The sequence below is a fragment of the Gobio gobio genome (assembly GCF_949357685.1).
Source record: "Gobio gobio genome assembly, chromosome: 1".
In the NCBI taxonomy this organism is placed as follows: domain Eukaryota; kingdom Metazoa; phylum Chordata; class Actinopteri; order Cypriniformes; family Gobionidae; genus Gobio; species Gobio gobio.
This window is the reverse complement of record NC_137097.1, coordinates 31,265,105-31,279,195: the sequence shown is the minus strand read 5'-3', so window position 1 is coordinate 31,279,195 and position 14,091 is coordinate 31,265,105. Positions and strand designations below refer to the sequence as shown.

Here is a 14,091-nt window from a genome sequence, read left to right as displayed (position 1 = left end):
CAGCGATGAGCCCCTGGTCTGATTCTGGATCAGAGTATTCACTAATTAAAGCTCTTCGTAGCTGCCAGTAGTCCGCTTTGATTTGGTCTCTGGTTGGCGGTCTAGAAAACTACGCACGTCTCGGTTAGACGTGATTCTGAGTAGGTACAATCTGTCCCAAGTGTTCGCGTTAGCGACAGTCTGCAGGTGAAAGTCTATGTCTTGCAAGTAGGCGTGAACATCGTGTCCTCCTGCAGGGTCTGGGCTGAACGTAGATATATTTCTGGCCAGCTTGTCAAGGTCCTTATGAGCTACGTGGCTGCTGACCCTGACTTCCTGGAAGGGCTTCCCTTCCTCCGCTGCTGGCGCGGATTCGTGTGGGCTAGCGGGTGACAGTCTGAACAGTGGGCTGTCACCCCCCTTTCTAGCTCTTGGTTAAAATGTGCGGACCAGCTGGTCGGGGGAAACTCTGTGGTGCGTTCCCCCTTCCGGGTCACTTTGCAGTTTATAGGAATGTTTCAGTTCTCTGAACAAGGTCAAGTTCATCTTTGAGCTCATGTCTTTGCTGGACAAGCTCATTGATCTCGGCTCGGGCAACCTGCAAGTGGTTTTCGGAGGCTTTGGCTTTAGCATCTCTTTCTTTAAGTGCAGTGTTGGCTCTCTCTAGGAGAGCTTCGCCTCGCCGGAGCGGTTCGTTGAGTTCTTCCCTGGTGTCTTTCTCCGTTCTAAGGTTAACGAGCTCTTGTATGGACTATGCCGTCGACAAGAATTTTGGCTAACTGATGTAGACAGTTAGACAATTAGGCGGGCCAATTTTTGGGTCGGCCTGAAATATAGACTTTGACAGGCGGTAGCCCTGTGGGTCACCTGGTGAAGCCAGCTGCTCGGTTGTCACTCTATTACTTAGCTTTCCTTGGGGTCTCTTGGTGAACTGAAAGAAACAAGATTACGACAGTCCAGACAGTGAAGGTAGGAAAGATCACAGTGAAAACAAACACAAAAATGAATTGGTCTGCAACAAAAAGGAAAATAAGCGCGAACGCTGGTAGTGTTAGAGAAACACTAAAGGGGCTAAACCTGCTACCTTTCGTAAGAGTTTCTGATAGGGCCTACAGCATGTGTGGCTATCGGGGTAGGAAACCTAGGAAGAGGGTGTGGCTTAGAGAGGAAAGATGGGCCAAATGTTTAGCCTATACTCGGGGAGTATCTAATATTTGGCTTATAGTGTGAGTTTTATCACATTTAGTTTATCCGAGGCAAATTGAGGTCGCTCAGGTGGAAAACCAGCGGCGCAGCCGGCCTTCCGGGCGTTCCCAAACACCCAACTGCCGTGTCCTCGGTCCTTCGTTACTCTGTATCGCGTTATGCCCACTCAAACAGTTTATGACTTTAAACACAACCTGACAACACCAACCCGTCAACCGCCAGACAGCACAGCAAAATCGGCACGTTCCCTAGAACCCTCTTTTTCAAGAGTGGCCCCCTATTAGGCCCTGGTTTAGGTACTGGTCCCAGAAATTGCCTTGTGTGTGTCAGCTGAACTGGTTGACTGGGATTGGAGTGTCAAATTGCTGATGTCGCCACTGCGGGCCGCAACGGCGGACAGAGGTAAAAGAAACCGAGATTCACATGCAGCCGGTGCCGGTCACGTCGGTTGGACAACCTTGCTCGTGGAGACCACGTTGAGACGATTGTGAGCCTTACAATAAATACACAAAGAGGGTAAACAGGTGAAATCAAAATGAATTAAGACTCTATTTTTTACAGGATCAAGTGATTTATGGTTGCAGGCGAAAAGGAAGTGGAAAATCCTATATCGAGAGTGATTTAGAAAAAGGCAAAGATTTCTATCAAATAATGATAAAACAAAAGGCAATTTTGATACTGTTGGTAACTATCAAAATGAGCCTAACCCAAATGAGAGGAAGAAAGAGACAAGCAAAAAAAAAAAAAATGTATAAAATTAAATAAAATTAAAAAGACCAACTTAATTCAAATTAAATTCAAAACACGTTTAAAATTTAAATTTAAATAAGCCTGTATGGAGAATGTAAATAACAGAAAGCAAGTCCAAATAATATCCTATAACAATTTAATGCTAACGTTGGAGTATCATCAATAACCCAAAAAAAATTTAATAATCAGAAAGGGAAACAGGAATAAGCACCTCACACAGAATTGGAAGAAAATGGAAAAGAGAGAGAGCTGTAAGCTGACTTAGCAGGGTACCGCCACACGGTGGCGTCCTTCCTTCCAAGTGGACTGTCAGTAACTTTAAGAACCTAATTTTAATTTAAGTTAGAGGAAATTCATTTTTCCTTTTAAACTCAAATTCAAATAAGTGTGTTTTAATCAGCGAGAATGGAGACCTGGTTGCTGTCTAATGCTTAGTAAAATTGCATAAATGAAAACGTTTCTAACAGTAATCAATAAACATTTCACATGCTCTACTTAGGAAGGAAATTAAGTTTGTCAAGACAAAATTAATAGCGGAGAGTAGATCTATCCGAAAATACCCACGAGATGGCACAGTCGAGTCCACCCAGACTAGAGTTAGTTAGGAGGAATGCTCACCAGATGACGCTGTTGCGCCCGCTCGGGATAAAGTTGTGGTGAGGTGTTTTTCGAGAGCTGTTAGGTCGCCCTCTGGTGTCTAGCACGCGGAGTTGCAACACCGGCTCGTGTGACGAAATATGAAGTTGTGTCTATTTTAATTGGTAAATCTTGGTAAAAACTAAAGACCAGAATGTCAACAAACATGATCTTTCATGTTGAAGGTAGTTACCCAAGGAAGTAATGCGATCTGGTGGGAACACCTGCACATCAGCATGCCTTTTAACCAGAGTCCTCTCTTTTTTCAGATTAACAGCCTGTGATCTCAATGATCAGCACTGTGAAATTGTGGCTTCAGCTCTACAATCATCAAACTCCTCCCTGAGAGAACTGGACCTGAGCAACAATCACCTGCAGGACTCAGGACTGAAGCTGCTCTGTGCTGGACTGAAGAGTCCAAACTGTCAACTCAACATACTGAGGTTTCAGTTTCACATACTTTCAGTAAAGTTGCAGTAAGCGATTTCTGAGAAACACTGTTAATATTTAAAACTAACACACAAACAAATGCACCACTGTTCATTCTTCATTGCTCCTCCACCAAAATAATGAACATGCTATGCATCACACGTGCATAGGGTGACCAGAACAGAAATCTAGAGAATATTCACATAATGTCTCAGAAGATGCTTACTGCACTTTTAATATGTTAATAATTATCCTAGAAGACCCACTGTCCGACAAAGTTTATTTCCATCCTGCATCCAGCCTGTGATTTTCAAGCAGTCCTGAAGAGCTGAAACGAACACACAGATGCCTTTTAACCAAAAGTCCTCTCTTTTGTCAGATTAACAGCCTGTGATCTCAATGATCAGCACTGTGAAATTTTGGCTTCAGCTCTACAATCATCAAACTCCTCCCTGAGAGAGCTGGACCTGAGAAACAATGACCTGCAGGACTCGGGAGTAAAGCTGCTCTCTCCTGGACTGAAATGTCAAGTCAACATAGTGAGGTTTGAGTTTCACATTCATTCATTAATGTTAATAATAATGTGTGCTTTATATATATGTGATGCGATCTGGGAAAACCCGTCGGATGTTGCGCTGGAACGTTTTCAGCAAAGTCGAAGAAAAGGTTGAATGTCAATTTTTTTGGTCAAAATTGGGTTTTCCTTAAATTATTATTCTATAACATCTTGTCTATCATTTCTACAAATATCATGGCAAAATTCACTTGTTTAAGTGCATAAAAATAGCGATTTATAGCGGCAAGCTGAAAAGACTGCGTCTTTCTAGGTTTTAAATCATGCCTGGCAGAGGTGCAAAAAAAAAAAACGGCCATCAAAATGAAACCAGTGCATGTAGAATAAAGGTGTATCAAAGCACATTTCCCTCCAGTCCTATGTAAACTACGGCACGCAAAGTTTTTATTTAATACAACGTTATCGTATCATGAGATGGCAGAGCACAAGAGAACTACGGAGTCTTAAGTAACTGATCGCTTTGTGATCTCACTTGCCTCAATCTGCTTAATCCTGGTGATGTACAGTGCCCTAAACGATCATATAATGTATTATTTCACATCCAGAGATGAAGGATCGGATGATGGAGAAGTAACTGAAGAGAAGTCAGTTAGATTTGCTGCAGGTGCGCTGTGCTTGCTATTCTAAAAATGTACACTAGCTGTGCGATCTAAACATACAACCATAGCATGCAACAGGTGATCACAAGTTCAGAGACTGCCCATGATAAACAATAGAAAACGTATTTGACTACTTACTAAGTTGCTGTTCTCTTCAGAGTAACATTAGCTAGTCCCCTTGTGTAGAGATGCAGCTGATAAATTCTAGTTCATCTTTCTAGACCTTTATTTTGAAATAGCGATGAACACGCTATTAAACACAAAGAATTGTAGACAACCGATTTGTTTTCATGCCAAGAGTTTAAAATATAACATCCAGTCAATTTTTCGCCATAAAAAGTTCTGGAATTGTTTTAAATATAAAGTAAAAAAACTTCATTTTTAATCACACTGTCTTCACAACAGTTTGTGTTGGCTGTAGTCAGATGACTTTAGCTGTGGTCACCTGCTAGCCTACATTGTACTACTGAAGAAATTAAAATCTTTAATGAGATGGTCTGGAATTTATCGTTTTTACTTTTATTTTTTTATATTGCATTTATTTGGTTCTTTGTTCAATCTCAGATCATTGTTTGCCGTATAGGTCATAGTTTGACTCAAGCTTTTTTGCTTAAAGGTGAAGACTAGGGCTGCAACTAACGATTATTTTGATAATCGATTCGTTGGTCAATAATTTTTTCGCTTAAAGCAGCACTAGGTAACTTTTGCTCTCGGGCTCCCCCTACAGTTGTGAAACAGTATTGTCCTCTACTACTGTCGTAAACTGTCATTCTACATCAGCGGATGCATCGCACGTGCATTTGTTGACATGACAACCATGATAGCCCTGAACACTGCCGGAGTTCACATGCAGGTGTTCTGCTTGCGTCGCGTGTGAAATGTCTTCATCCCAGGTACAGTGGCATATGTTTCAGCATGTCGTATGAATATAATTTCATGGGTTTTATTTTTTTCAAACGCCAAATGATCGCGATGCTCACGTTTACAAGCCAGCGTCATTATAGTAGCCTAGTCTATTGGTTCCCGTTTTACAGAATCTGTATGATACTTCAGTTCAATGTTTGAGTGGTAGGAATCACCATATATCGTCAATATTATAATATCAAGCTACCCTAGATGAATCTGCAAATTTGAAAAATCGATTTGCATTATAGCTTGAGGAAAGACAAATAAACCAATATCACAGACATGTTAGGTATCCTAAAATATGATTTTGTATGTATTACGTATTTACTTGCAAGAATGTAGCCCCTCCTCCTTCAGCTCACGCCCGCGAGCAAACGCTGGCCCAATGTTGATCCTCGTCCTGCCTTTAATCCGATCACTTTCTCGTTTCCTCTTTTTGCTTTCCTCCGACAAAACCTCTGCTTTCTTATTTTTCTGTGCTGCTTCGGCCATGACTATAACATTTGGCAAAAAAATGATAGTTTGGCTCACACGTCCGAATTTAAGGAAGTGGGGATGGTGGTGGAAGTGACGTATATGCTGTAAAGCAGTCGAATTTTGTAGTTCTTTTTTTTCTCGGGTTACTACCCGAAACCCGAAGTTTAAAAGTACGATTAAAAACGACACAGACCCCGTCAGGCTATGGCAGACGTGTCATTCAACCTATTGTAAGTCGATGTATCATCACAAGAGTTTTGAAAATATATTATGAAGGTTGAAAAGTTACCTAGTGCTGCTTTAATCGGATAAAAGCCTTCTTTTTTGTTGTAACACACTGTTCCACATCCTGTCTACGTCCTTCAATCAAACGTGCTATGAAAACACACATAGTGAATATATCTACTATTACATAAATTACCCTTGGTTTTACAATGAACAAAACAAACAATAATAATAATAATAATAATAAATAAATAAATAAATAAAAAACAGTGTTATTTTAGTTATTCAATGGTAACCACAAATTAACCATTGTTTTGCTTCAAATCCATAGTTTAACTATATGGTATTTGTGTGGTTATACAAATGGTTATCAATACTGCATAATGTTTGTAAGGGTATGTTTGTGCTATACATTATGTACAAAAAAAGTTACTAAGCAAATCCCTACATTAAAATTATATTAAAGAAAGAGAAAAAATACAAACTCAAGTGTTTACCGCATAAGATGAATGTTCTGCAGGAACACACACACACACACACACACACTCTCTCTCTCTATGAACACAGTACCTGTTACTGTCATTTCTTTATCCTGTAGAAACTTCTTACATTTATATTCAATTATGCGCCGTTATCCCTTTACAGTTACTATTCTCATAAAATACTTGAATTACATGTTGACTTTTAAAACAAAATTTAGCGAGCAGATTTTGCAGCTACATGAACGTTTTTGCACTGAATATTAATTGTCTCCCTCTCTAAAGCGTTCTGTCTGTTTGACGCGCATGCGCGCGCTCACCGCGCCGGCGCTCGTTCAGTGAAGTTACTTTCAGGACCAGGACGCTCTTTCATGCAAAATGGAAATACTTGTGTGAATTAGTATTATTTACAGATTAGGATATAACTGCAGTTCTCCTATATAGATCAGTGGATATAACCTGTAAAATGAACGTTTTGCGCTGAGGCTGCAGACACACACACACACATCTGTTATGACAGGGTATGTTAAACGCTAATGCATTCACTTAAAATAAACAATTCTGAGGTTTTGGGCACTTTTATCACGTCCCTTTCCAGCATCAGCTCACTCTGTTTCCACTCCACTATTTCTAGATGCACATTTTGTCCATAAAAATGTGTTATTCACTACACTACACGTGACATAAAACGAGGCCAGCTATTGGCTATTCGCTACTTCTCCTGCTGTACTGGCTGAGTACTGTACTGGCCTCCGGTGGCTCATTACTGCCACACTTTGGTCACCGCAGATTTAAAATATGCACGAAATGAGCCGCTTACGGCAAATAAAAGTTATTTACCAACTAATCGATGAATAAATTAGTTGACAACGATTTTAATAATCGATTTTAATCGATTAAATCAATTAGTTGTTTCAGCTCTACTGAAGACCCAACTTTATGCATGTTTTATAAGATTCCCCTCTCCGTTAAACATATTTTGTTGGACTGTCCTTGGTTAAAACAAGAATGTTCTTTTATCAAGTTATTTAACTTAAGGACTTATTTAGTAAGATTATAAATGAAAAGGTTTTGGATTTTTTTTTTATCATAAATTGATTTTAAAAATCTTGTATAATATGACTTGTTGTGTTTGTTTGCTTGGTTTTATTGAATATATAGCCTATGATTTAATTTTTGCCATGAATACAGCCTTAGATGCTGACATGGCATTAAATAAAACAATCTGTATTCCATTATTTTATTTTTATTATTAAGATGTCTGCATAAGAACTCTAATCGGTGCAAACATTAAACTTTGATGAAATTAAAAATCATGATTTGATCTCTACACTGCGTTCTGGTAACTCTGCTAAACTATAATTACTAAAACTAAAACTGAAACGAAATATATAAAAACTAAATAGAAATGTGTTTACAAAATAAAAACTAAACTAAAACTAGCAAAACAATTTATAATAACTATAATAACCTTGGTGTGGGCGTTGATGCATAGATCGTCAGTATTTGAATCTCAATAGAACACGCATAGTAGGTGTGGTGTTGGGGTAACAGCTTAGGACCCAGGACCAGTAGTGAAAAATGAAGACCAGGAGTCAGGAGTCAGATTAATTAAAGAAAATTTACTGAAGAATAGTTTGCAGTTTCATCAGCAGAAGCCAGCTTCAAGAGGAGTTCGTAGGCCGCGCTCCCTCTAACAGTCTCCCCGCCTCCGTCTAACGTACATACAATTTTCTGAACAGTTATACTGTTTTCAAGGTCTAGACACGTCATTACTGCCATGTGGAAATGATTCTGATTGGTTCTAACAACATGCAACGTAAGCAACTTTCCACACGTAGACAGATAGGAGCATATATCTCTAAAAATGCGTAGACTTGATGTCGCCCAGGCCCAGATTAGTCCCCAGTGACCTCGGAGGTCATAAAGACGCCTCCAAGTCTAGAATCGTCTGCCGAAAGGACCATCTCCAATACTGGATCTGCACAAATCATACAACGCACACACACAATACTCCAGAGAATACCAGTTTCCATCAAGGTCGGGACATCTTAACTAACTATCAACAAAGCTGAATCTGCAAAACATGCTGATACTACATTTAGTACAGAAGTGACTTTATTCTATTCTATAAAGAAAGAAAAGTATATCAGAGAGGTACATTTCTGTTACATTTTGAGTCCCCAAAAGAGTCACATAGCTGTAACATAGATGACCCCGGGGGTCGCTTTTAGGAAGACATACAGTTAACACATGCTGAGCTCTTCTCACTTCAAACACCAAGGACATTTGCCTGTCAGCACATCTTGACACAGACATCAGAGCTGGATTCAAAAGCACAGAGCAACTAAAACACTACAATATTCAAAATCACTCCTTGAATATAGAGAACTGATTTATCAAATGTAGGACACTGTTATAACTTGATTATCATTCATTCTTATTTTAATATTGAACATAAAATCATTCTTGAAGGATATGTGTCTGATGAAGAGACAAGTGATGTTTGGCTTGACCCTTGACCCTTCAGTGGTCACATTAGCGGATAATGACATGCTTGCGAACGACTGACATAAACACAGAATATTTGTTTTCGATTTGGTTTACATTATTTAAAACCTGACATTTCAATGTTTCTTTAGACATATGTCTCATGTTTGTGTGATAAGTTTTCACTAAACAAGAGAAATCTATCAGATTAGACATCATTGAGAGAGAGGCTGCAGATCGCAAAAAGCACAATATTTTGTTTTTATTGTAACTGTACACAAAAAAAAGAAACTTAACATATTATACATAAAGATTATTATGTATAACACTTGCCTGAATGATAAAAAACAGTTATTTGAGTCTCTTTGGCACTGATAAGAAAAAAAGGTAAAGAGCTGGTCGTGAGCGCAAAATTTTCTTCACTATCGCTCATTTGTCTTGCTCCACTCTAATCCTCCAAGCCTGTCGGCCACTGTGACTGTCAACAACAACACCGCGTGTGGCACCCAGAAGCACGGTCTGCAAAAAAAGCGCATAAGCATTAATTTAGAATAAACATTATATTGAGTATTTATCGAACCGTTTTATCGAGGAAAATTATTTTACGATAATTATCATTATCGTTTTATCGCCCAGCCCTAGTTGAGATTTATACATTGATTCTTGATGTTGGTGTTTTGTTCACATAAAAAAAATTGCCACAATATTTCTGGCTCCCTTGCCAGTTTCACAGAGTTAGTAGAGTAATGTTTAAAGGTATTTCATGACCTACCACACTTTTGATTAGACAAAATCCTTGAAATGAGATCTGTGAATCAGGCTACATGATGACGTCATCATCAGTAAATAACCAACAGGTCATCCCCAAAATTTCCTTGACTTCCCTTGCTATAGCAAATGTGTATTACATACGATTACAGCAGCCAAAGAAAAGCTAACATTAAAAAGTCCAGTGTCAAGAGCCCAACTGAAGCAAGCACTGATCACCATAGTGTTTCAAACAAAACTGCCTATTCGTTGTACCAACACTCTTTTACAAAAGTACTTACATTTTGAGTAAAACACACTTAAGATATTTAAGGCAATCCGTTCACACACTGGAAAGCATATTGTCTTGGTTTAACTCAAAAATAGAGGCAACTTTTTGCATCAGAATTTAGAATATTTTGTACACAACTTATTTGTTTGATCAATTGACAAAACACATTAGTGTAACATGGTAAATATATTTTCACATATTTTTCAAGAAATCCTTGTGTATTATTCAAAATATTGTAATATATTAACACAATATATTATTTACTATATTTTTCAATATTTTTACACCATTTAATATATTGATCATAAATATATGGAAATGTATTTTCTTTCTGTGAGAGTTATAACCAGAGTACTCTCTTTTTTCAGATTGAAAGTCTGTAAACTCAATGATCAGCACTGTAAAATTCTGGCTTCAGCTCTACAGTCATCAAACTCCTCCCTGAGAGAGCTGGACCTGAGCAACAATGACCTGCAGGATTTCCAAGTGAAGCTACTCTCTGCTGGACTGAAGAGTCCAAACTGTCAACTCAACATACTTAGGTATTTAAGGCGGTTTCAGCTGGTCTATGCAAAATAACACAAGCTGTCATATATATGTTCTATTCCTATATTAGCACCTGACTTAAAGGGAAAGTTAACTCTTTTCCTGCCAGCAGTTTTTAAAGTTGAGACTTCGTTTTTATCTAAATGATAGTGCATAGCTTATTGCGATTACTGGAAAGGAGTAAGTAACAGGCTATTTATTATGTGTGTAAATGAATACCTTCATCTTGGCATGGATGGTGATGATCCCTCAGGTGATGTAGCATATTAGATGTGTTCGCTGCTTTTCCTGACACTTTTCATCTGAATGTTTTGCATATTGGATACCTGTCTTCAACTACTCCTGAATCATTTTCAGATGGCCAAAATGCCCCAATAGCTTATTTAATTTGCTTCTTCTACGATTACAAGTCCCGGAGATTGCATTGTTCCACCATGTTTACATTTTGAGAGTTTCACATGGGCTGAAAGCTAATGCTTTGCACGTGCCCTGCCTTACCTAGACAATCACCTAGTGAACTCAGCTCTATAGTAACAGCCTCAAAGAGTATCCAGACATGGGTATCTAAAAGTCTAATTTTCATGTTTTTTATTTTTTTTAACTATAGCTTCAAAATTCTTGTTGTTTAATAACATGACCATTTTAATTACGGTCAATTTTGAAATTGGGTAATCTCAACATCCCTAATTGCAATCAATCGGAGTTCCAAATTTCAATTTGTTAACTTTACTTGAAAAAATCTTGCCTCAGATAAACCTAGTTAAGTCTTCAAATATATTCAAGTTTTCATAATTTGACTTCCAAGTTTTACTGACTTTAATATTTATTTGACTGTGTACTCCCAGAGTGCATCGCCGCATGAATTAAGCAATTGTGTCAGTAGCACAATAACGATTTAAAAATGTAGTAATGTTCAGAGTCTTAATAAATTAAAAGTTTATTTAATGTTACCATTGTTGTTTTGCATGCTGAATGTTGATGTTTGTGTGTCTCTTGAGCAAGGTCGTTTGCAAGGTATCGGCACAACTAGATAAACCCCCTTAAATGTTTGATTTTTCCCAGTAATATGTTTTTTGTGGTCTTATGAGAGCCGGCAATGTTGTGGCCACTTTATTTTGAGCACAAAATAATTTCAAAATACAGCATCATTTAGAAATACACAGACATCAAGAATCAGCATATGAATCTCAACAATGGTGACATGCTTCATGCTGCAATGCATACTAGGAACCATCATTAAAAAAAAATCAACAGTGGCTCCCAGAATGCATTGCATCATGAAGCATGTCAAACATGTCACATGTTGAGATTTATACATTGATTCTTGATGTTGATGTTTTGTGCAGATAAAAAAATATTGCTGCAGTATTGCAGTTAGTAGAGCAATGTTTAAAGGTATTTCATGACCTAACACACTTTTGATCAGTCAAAATCCTTGGGATGAGATTTGTGAATCAGGCTACATGATGACGTCATCATCAGTGAATAACCAACAGGTCACCCCCAAACATTTTTTTACTTCCCTTGCTATAGCAAATGTGCATTACATACACAGTTATAGCTAGGGATGTCCCGATCAGGTTTTTTTGCCCTCAAGTCCAAGTCCGAGTCATTTGATTTTTAATAACTACCGATACAGAGTCCCGATCCGATACTTCTATAATATAAGTATACACTTTAGTGGGCAGTAGATTATCTGTCATACCTCCTCTCTCCTTTTTGCATCATTCTCTCATTTCTATAAGCCTCCTCATTTACATCACTCTTTCTTTTTGTCTCCTTCTCTTGCCCTTTCTCTTCCCCTCCTAAAGCTGAGCTCTGGTTGATAGTCTTTTCATTGTTTGTTTAACATTTGATATATTAAAAAAGCTGTCAAATATGAAATGTTTAGTTTGGCTACTTGCATCTCGCACCGTTTACTGAAGCATGTTACTCGCACAGCAGCTTCTGCGTATAAAGCCTGCATACTTTAATTTGATTGGTCATCTCAAATATTTTAATATTGATGAGCGGTGACGGTGACCGACCGCAGACAGGGCAGCTCAGAAAAAAGAAGATATCCTTGCAGCATTAAAGTAGTGTTAATACTCTATTAGGCAATTATTTCGCAACATTTATTACATTTAACACATATTAACACTTTGTTGCCCTTGACTGTTCTAGTTGCTTCTATTGCTCTCATGTGTAAGTCACTTTGATAAGTGTCTACTAAATGACTAAATGTATTATGTACACCTCGTAAAAATACAGAGGTCCAGAACTCATAACGTTAGCTGGCTACGGCCATCGTGTAGGCAGCCTAGTTTACCTCAACACTTCAGTTTACATGGTCGGAGCTATTCAGTCTTGTTCAGCTAGTTTCTCTCACAGAGCCTTTACTGTACACAATATACAGGGTTTTTCCTACATTGAAAATTTTCTGGCGGCCGCCAAAACAAATTTTTGTCCCGCCAAAGCCTTATTTGATCAGTTATTGTGATTTATGAGTGATGTAGAATAGATGACTGCTGCACTTGCGTTAACTGAGTGACAGAGAGAACGATCAGAGAGCTCCTCCCCCACTCGCACTCTCTCGGTCTTCAAAATAAGCATTCTTAGCTTTCTAATATTTCACTTATTACGTTAATCAAAATCAAAAGGTCGGACGACCGAATCCATGTTGCACGTGGCGCTATCAGACAAGGTTTCCCTTTAATTACCACTGGGTGTGAAATGTGCTCAAAAAACATTGACTGATTCTCTGACCAGCTGACATATACTTTCAATAAACGGGAAACAAATCCTATCCGGTTATGAAGGTTTTTCTGTGTGTTGACAAATCTTTTGCGATGTTCTAACAGACGGGATTAGCACACAACGCGTCTGCTAATGTCAGATTCGCGACGTAATGACTCCTTTGAACCAAATCATTTTAACGACTGGTTAGAACAACTGATCTGTCCAACACTGAACTCATGAATCAGTTTAATCATTTACTCAGAACACCTGAAATGAGAACACAAGTGTGCTTACCCACTTTAGCAAGAGTGGATAGTAAGAATTAGCTTTAATCATCCACAGTCTTTCAGCTTATTTATGTGGACAATGTGTAGTAAAATAAATAGCCTAAAATCATTTAGTTTAGACTGGAGTGAGGTGAACCCAGAACAAAGTTGTTGTTGTTAGCTAGCTGATAATTTTATGAAATTGTATAGGCTATGGCAGAAAATTAGGCTATTTGTTAATTTTTTTTAATACTACTTTTTAATATTGATATGATTATATACCAAAACAATTATCAGTAAATACTGTAAAAATGAGGAACAAAAACAAACATCAATGTATCAAAATAAGATAAAAAAAATTACAAACTTTCTTTGAATTTATTTAAAATTTATTGTCAGTATTCCGTTTGCAGATCACGTGGGTAGGGTACTTTTTTTACCGTGCGTGTGTGTGTGTGTGTGTATGGATGACCATGTCTGTCAGCCACCACCGAAGACCATTTTTGACCCAGGAAAAACACTTAATATGTTGCGCTTGTATCAAATTCAAATGGATAAAGCGACTGCCTGGTGCTTGTAACTCATCATCACTTCAATAGAGCGGCAAAATCGCCGAACGAGTTCATCAGCGCTGTGCGTGAGAGGATCCAGCTGCTCTCGTGCTTTGAGTCTGTTGGATGCGCTCGTGGTTTAATCAGGTAATGCCGTTTCTTCACCTGGCTTTTGATGCTTGTTCCCAATCCCATGCATTTGCAGCACTCGAGTAAATAAT

General features: G+C 38.3%; 1 protein-coding gene across 1 annotated transcript in view; it reads left to right on the top strand.

Annotated features, from left to right (window-relative positions):
• LOC307125781 (uncharacterized protein) overlaps nt 1–14,091 on the top strand; it is a 238,644-nt gene that overhangs the window by 87,115 nt on the left and 137,438 nt on the right. The window contains exons 5-7 of the mRNA XM_079815890.1: nt 2,841–3,014; nt 3,380–3,544; nt 10,158–10,331. Coding sequence (XP_079672016.1) covers nt 2,841–3,014; nt 3,380–3,544; nt 10,158–10,331 — 513 coding nt within the window. The remainder of the gene's footprint in view (nt 1–2,840; nt 3,015–3,379; nt 3,545–10,157; nt 10,332–14,091) is intronic.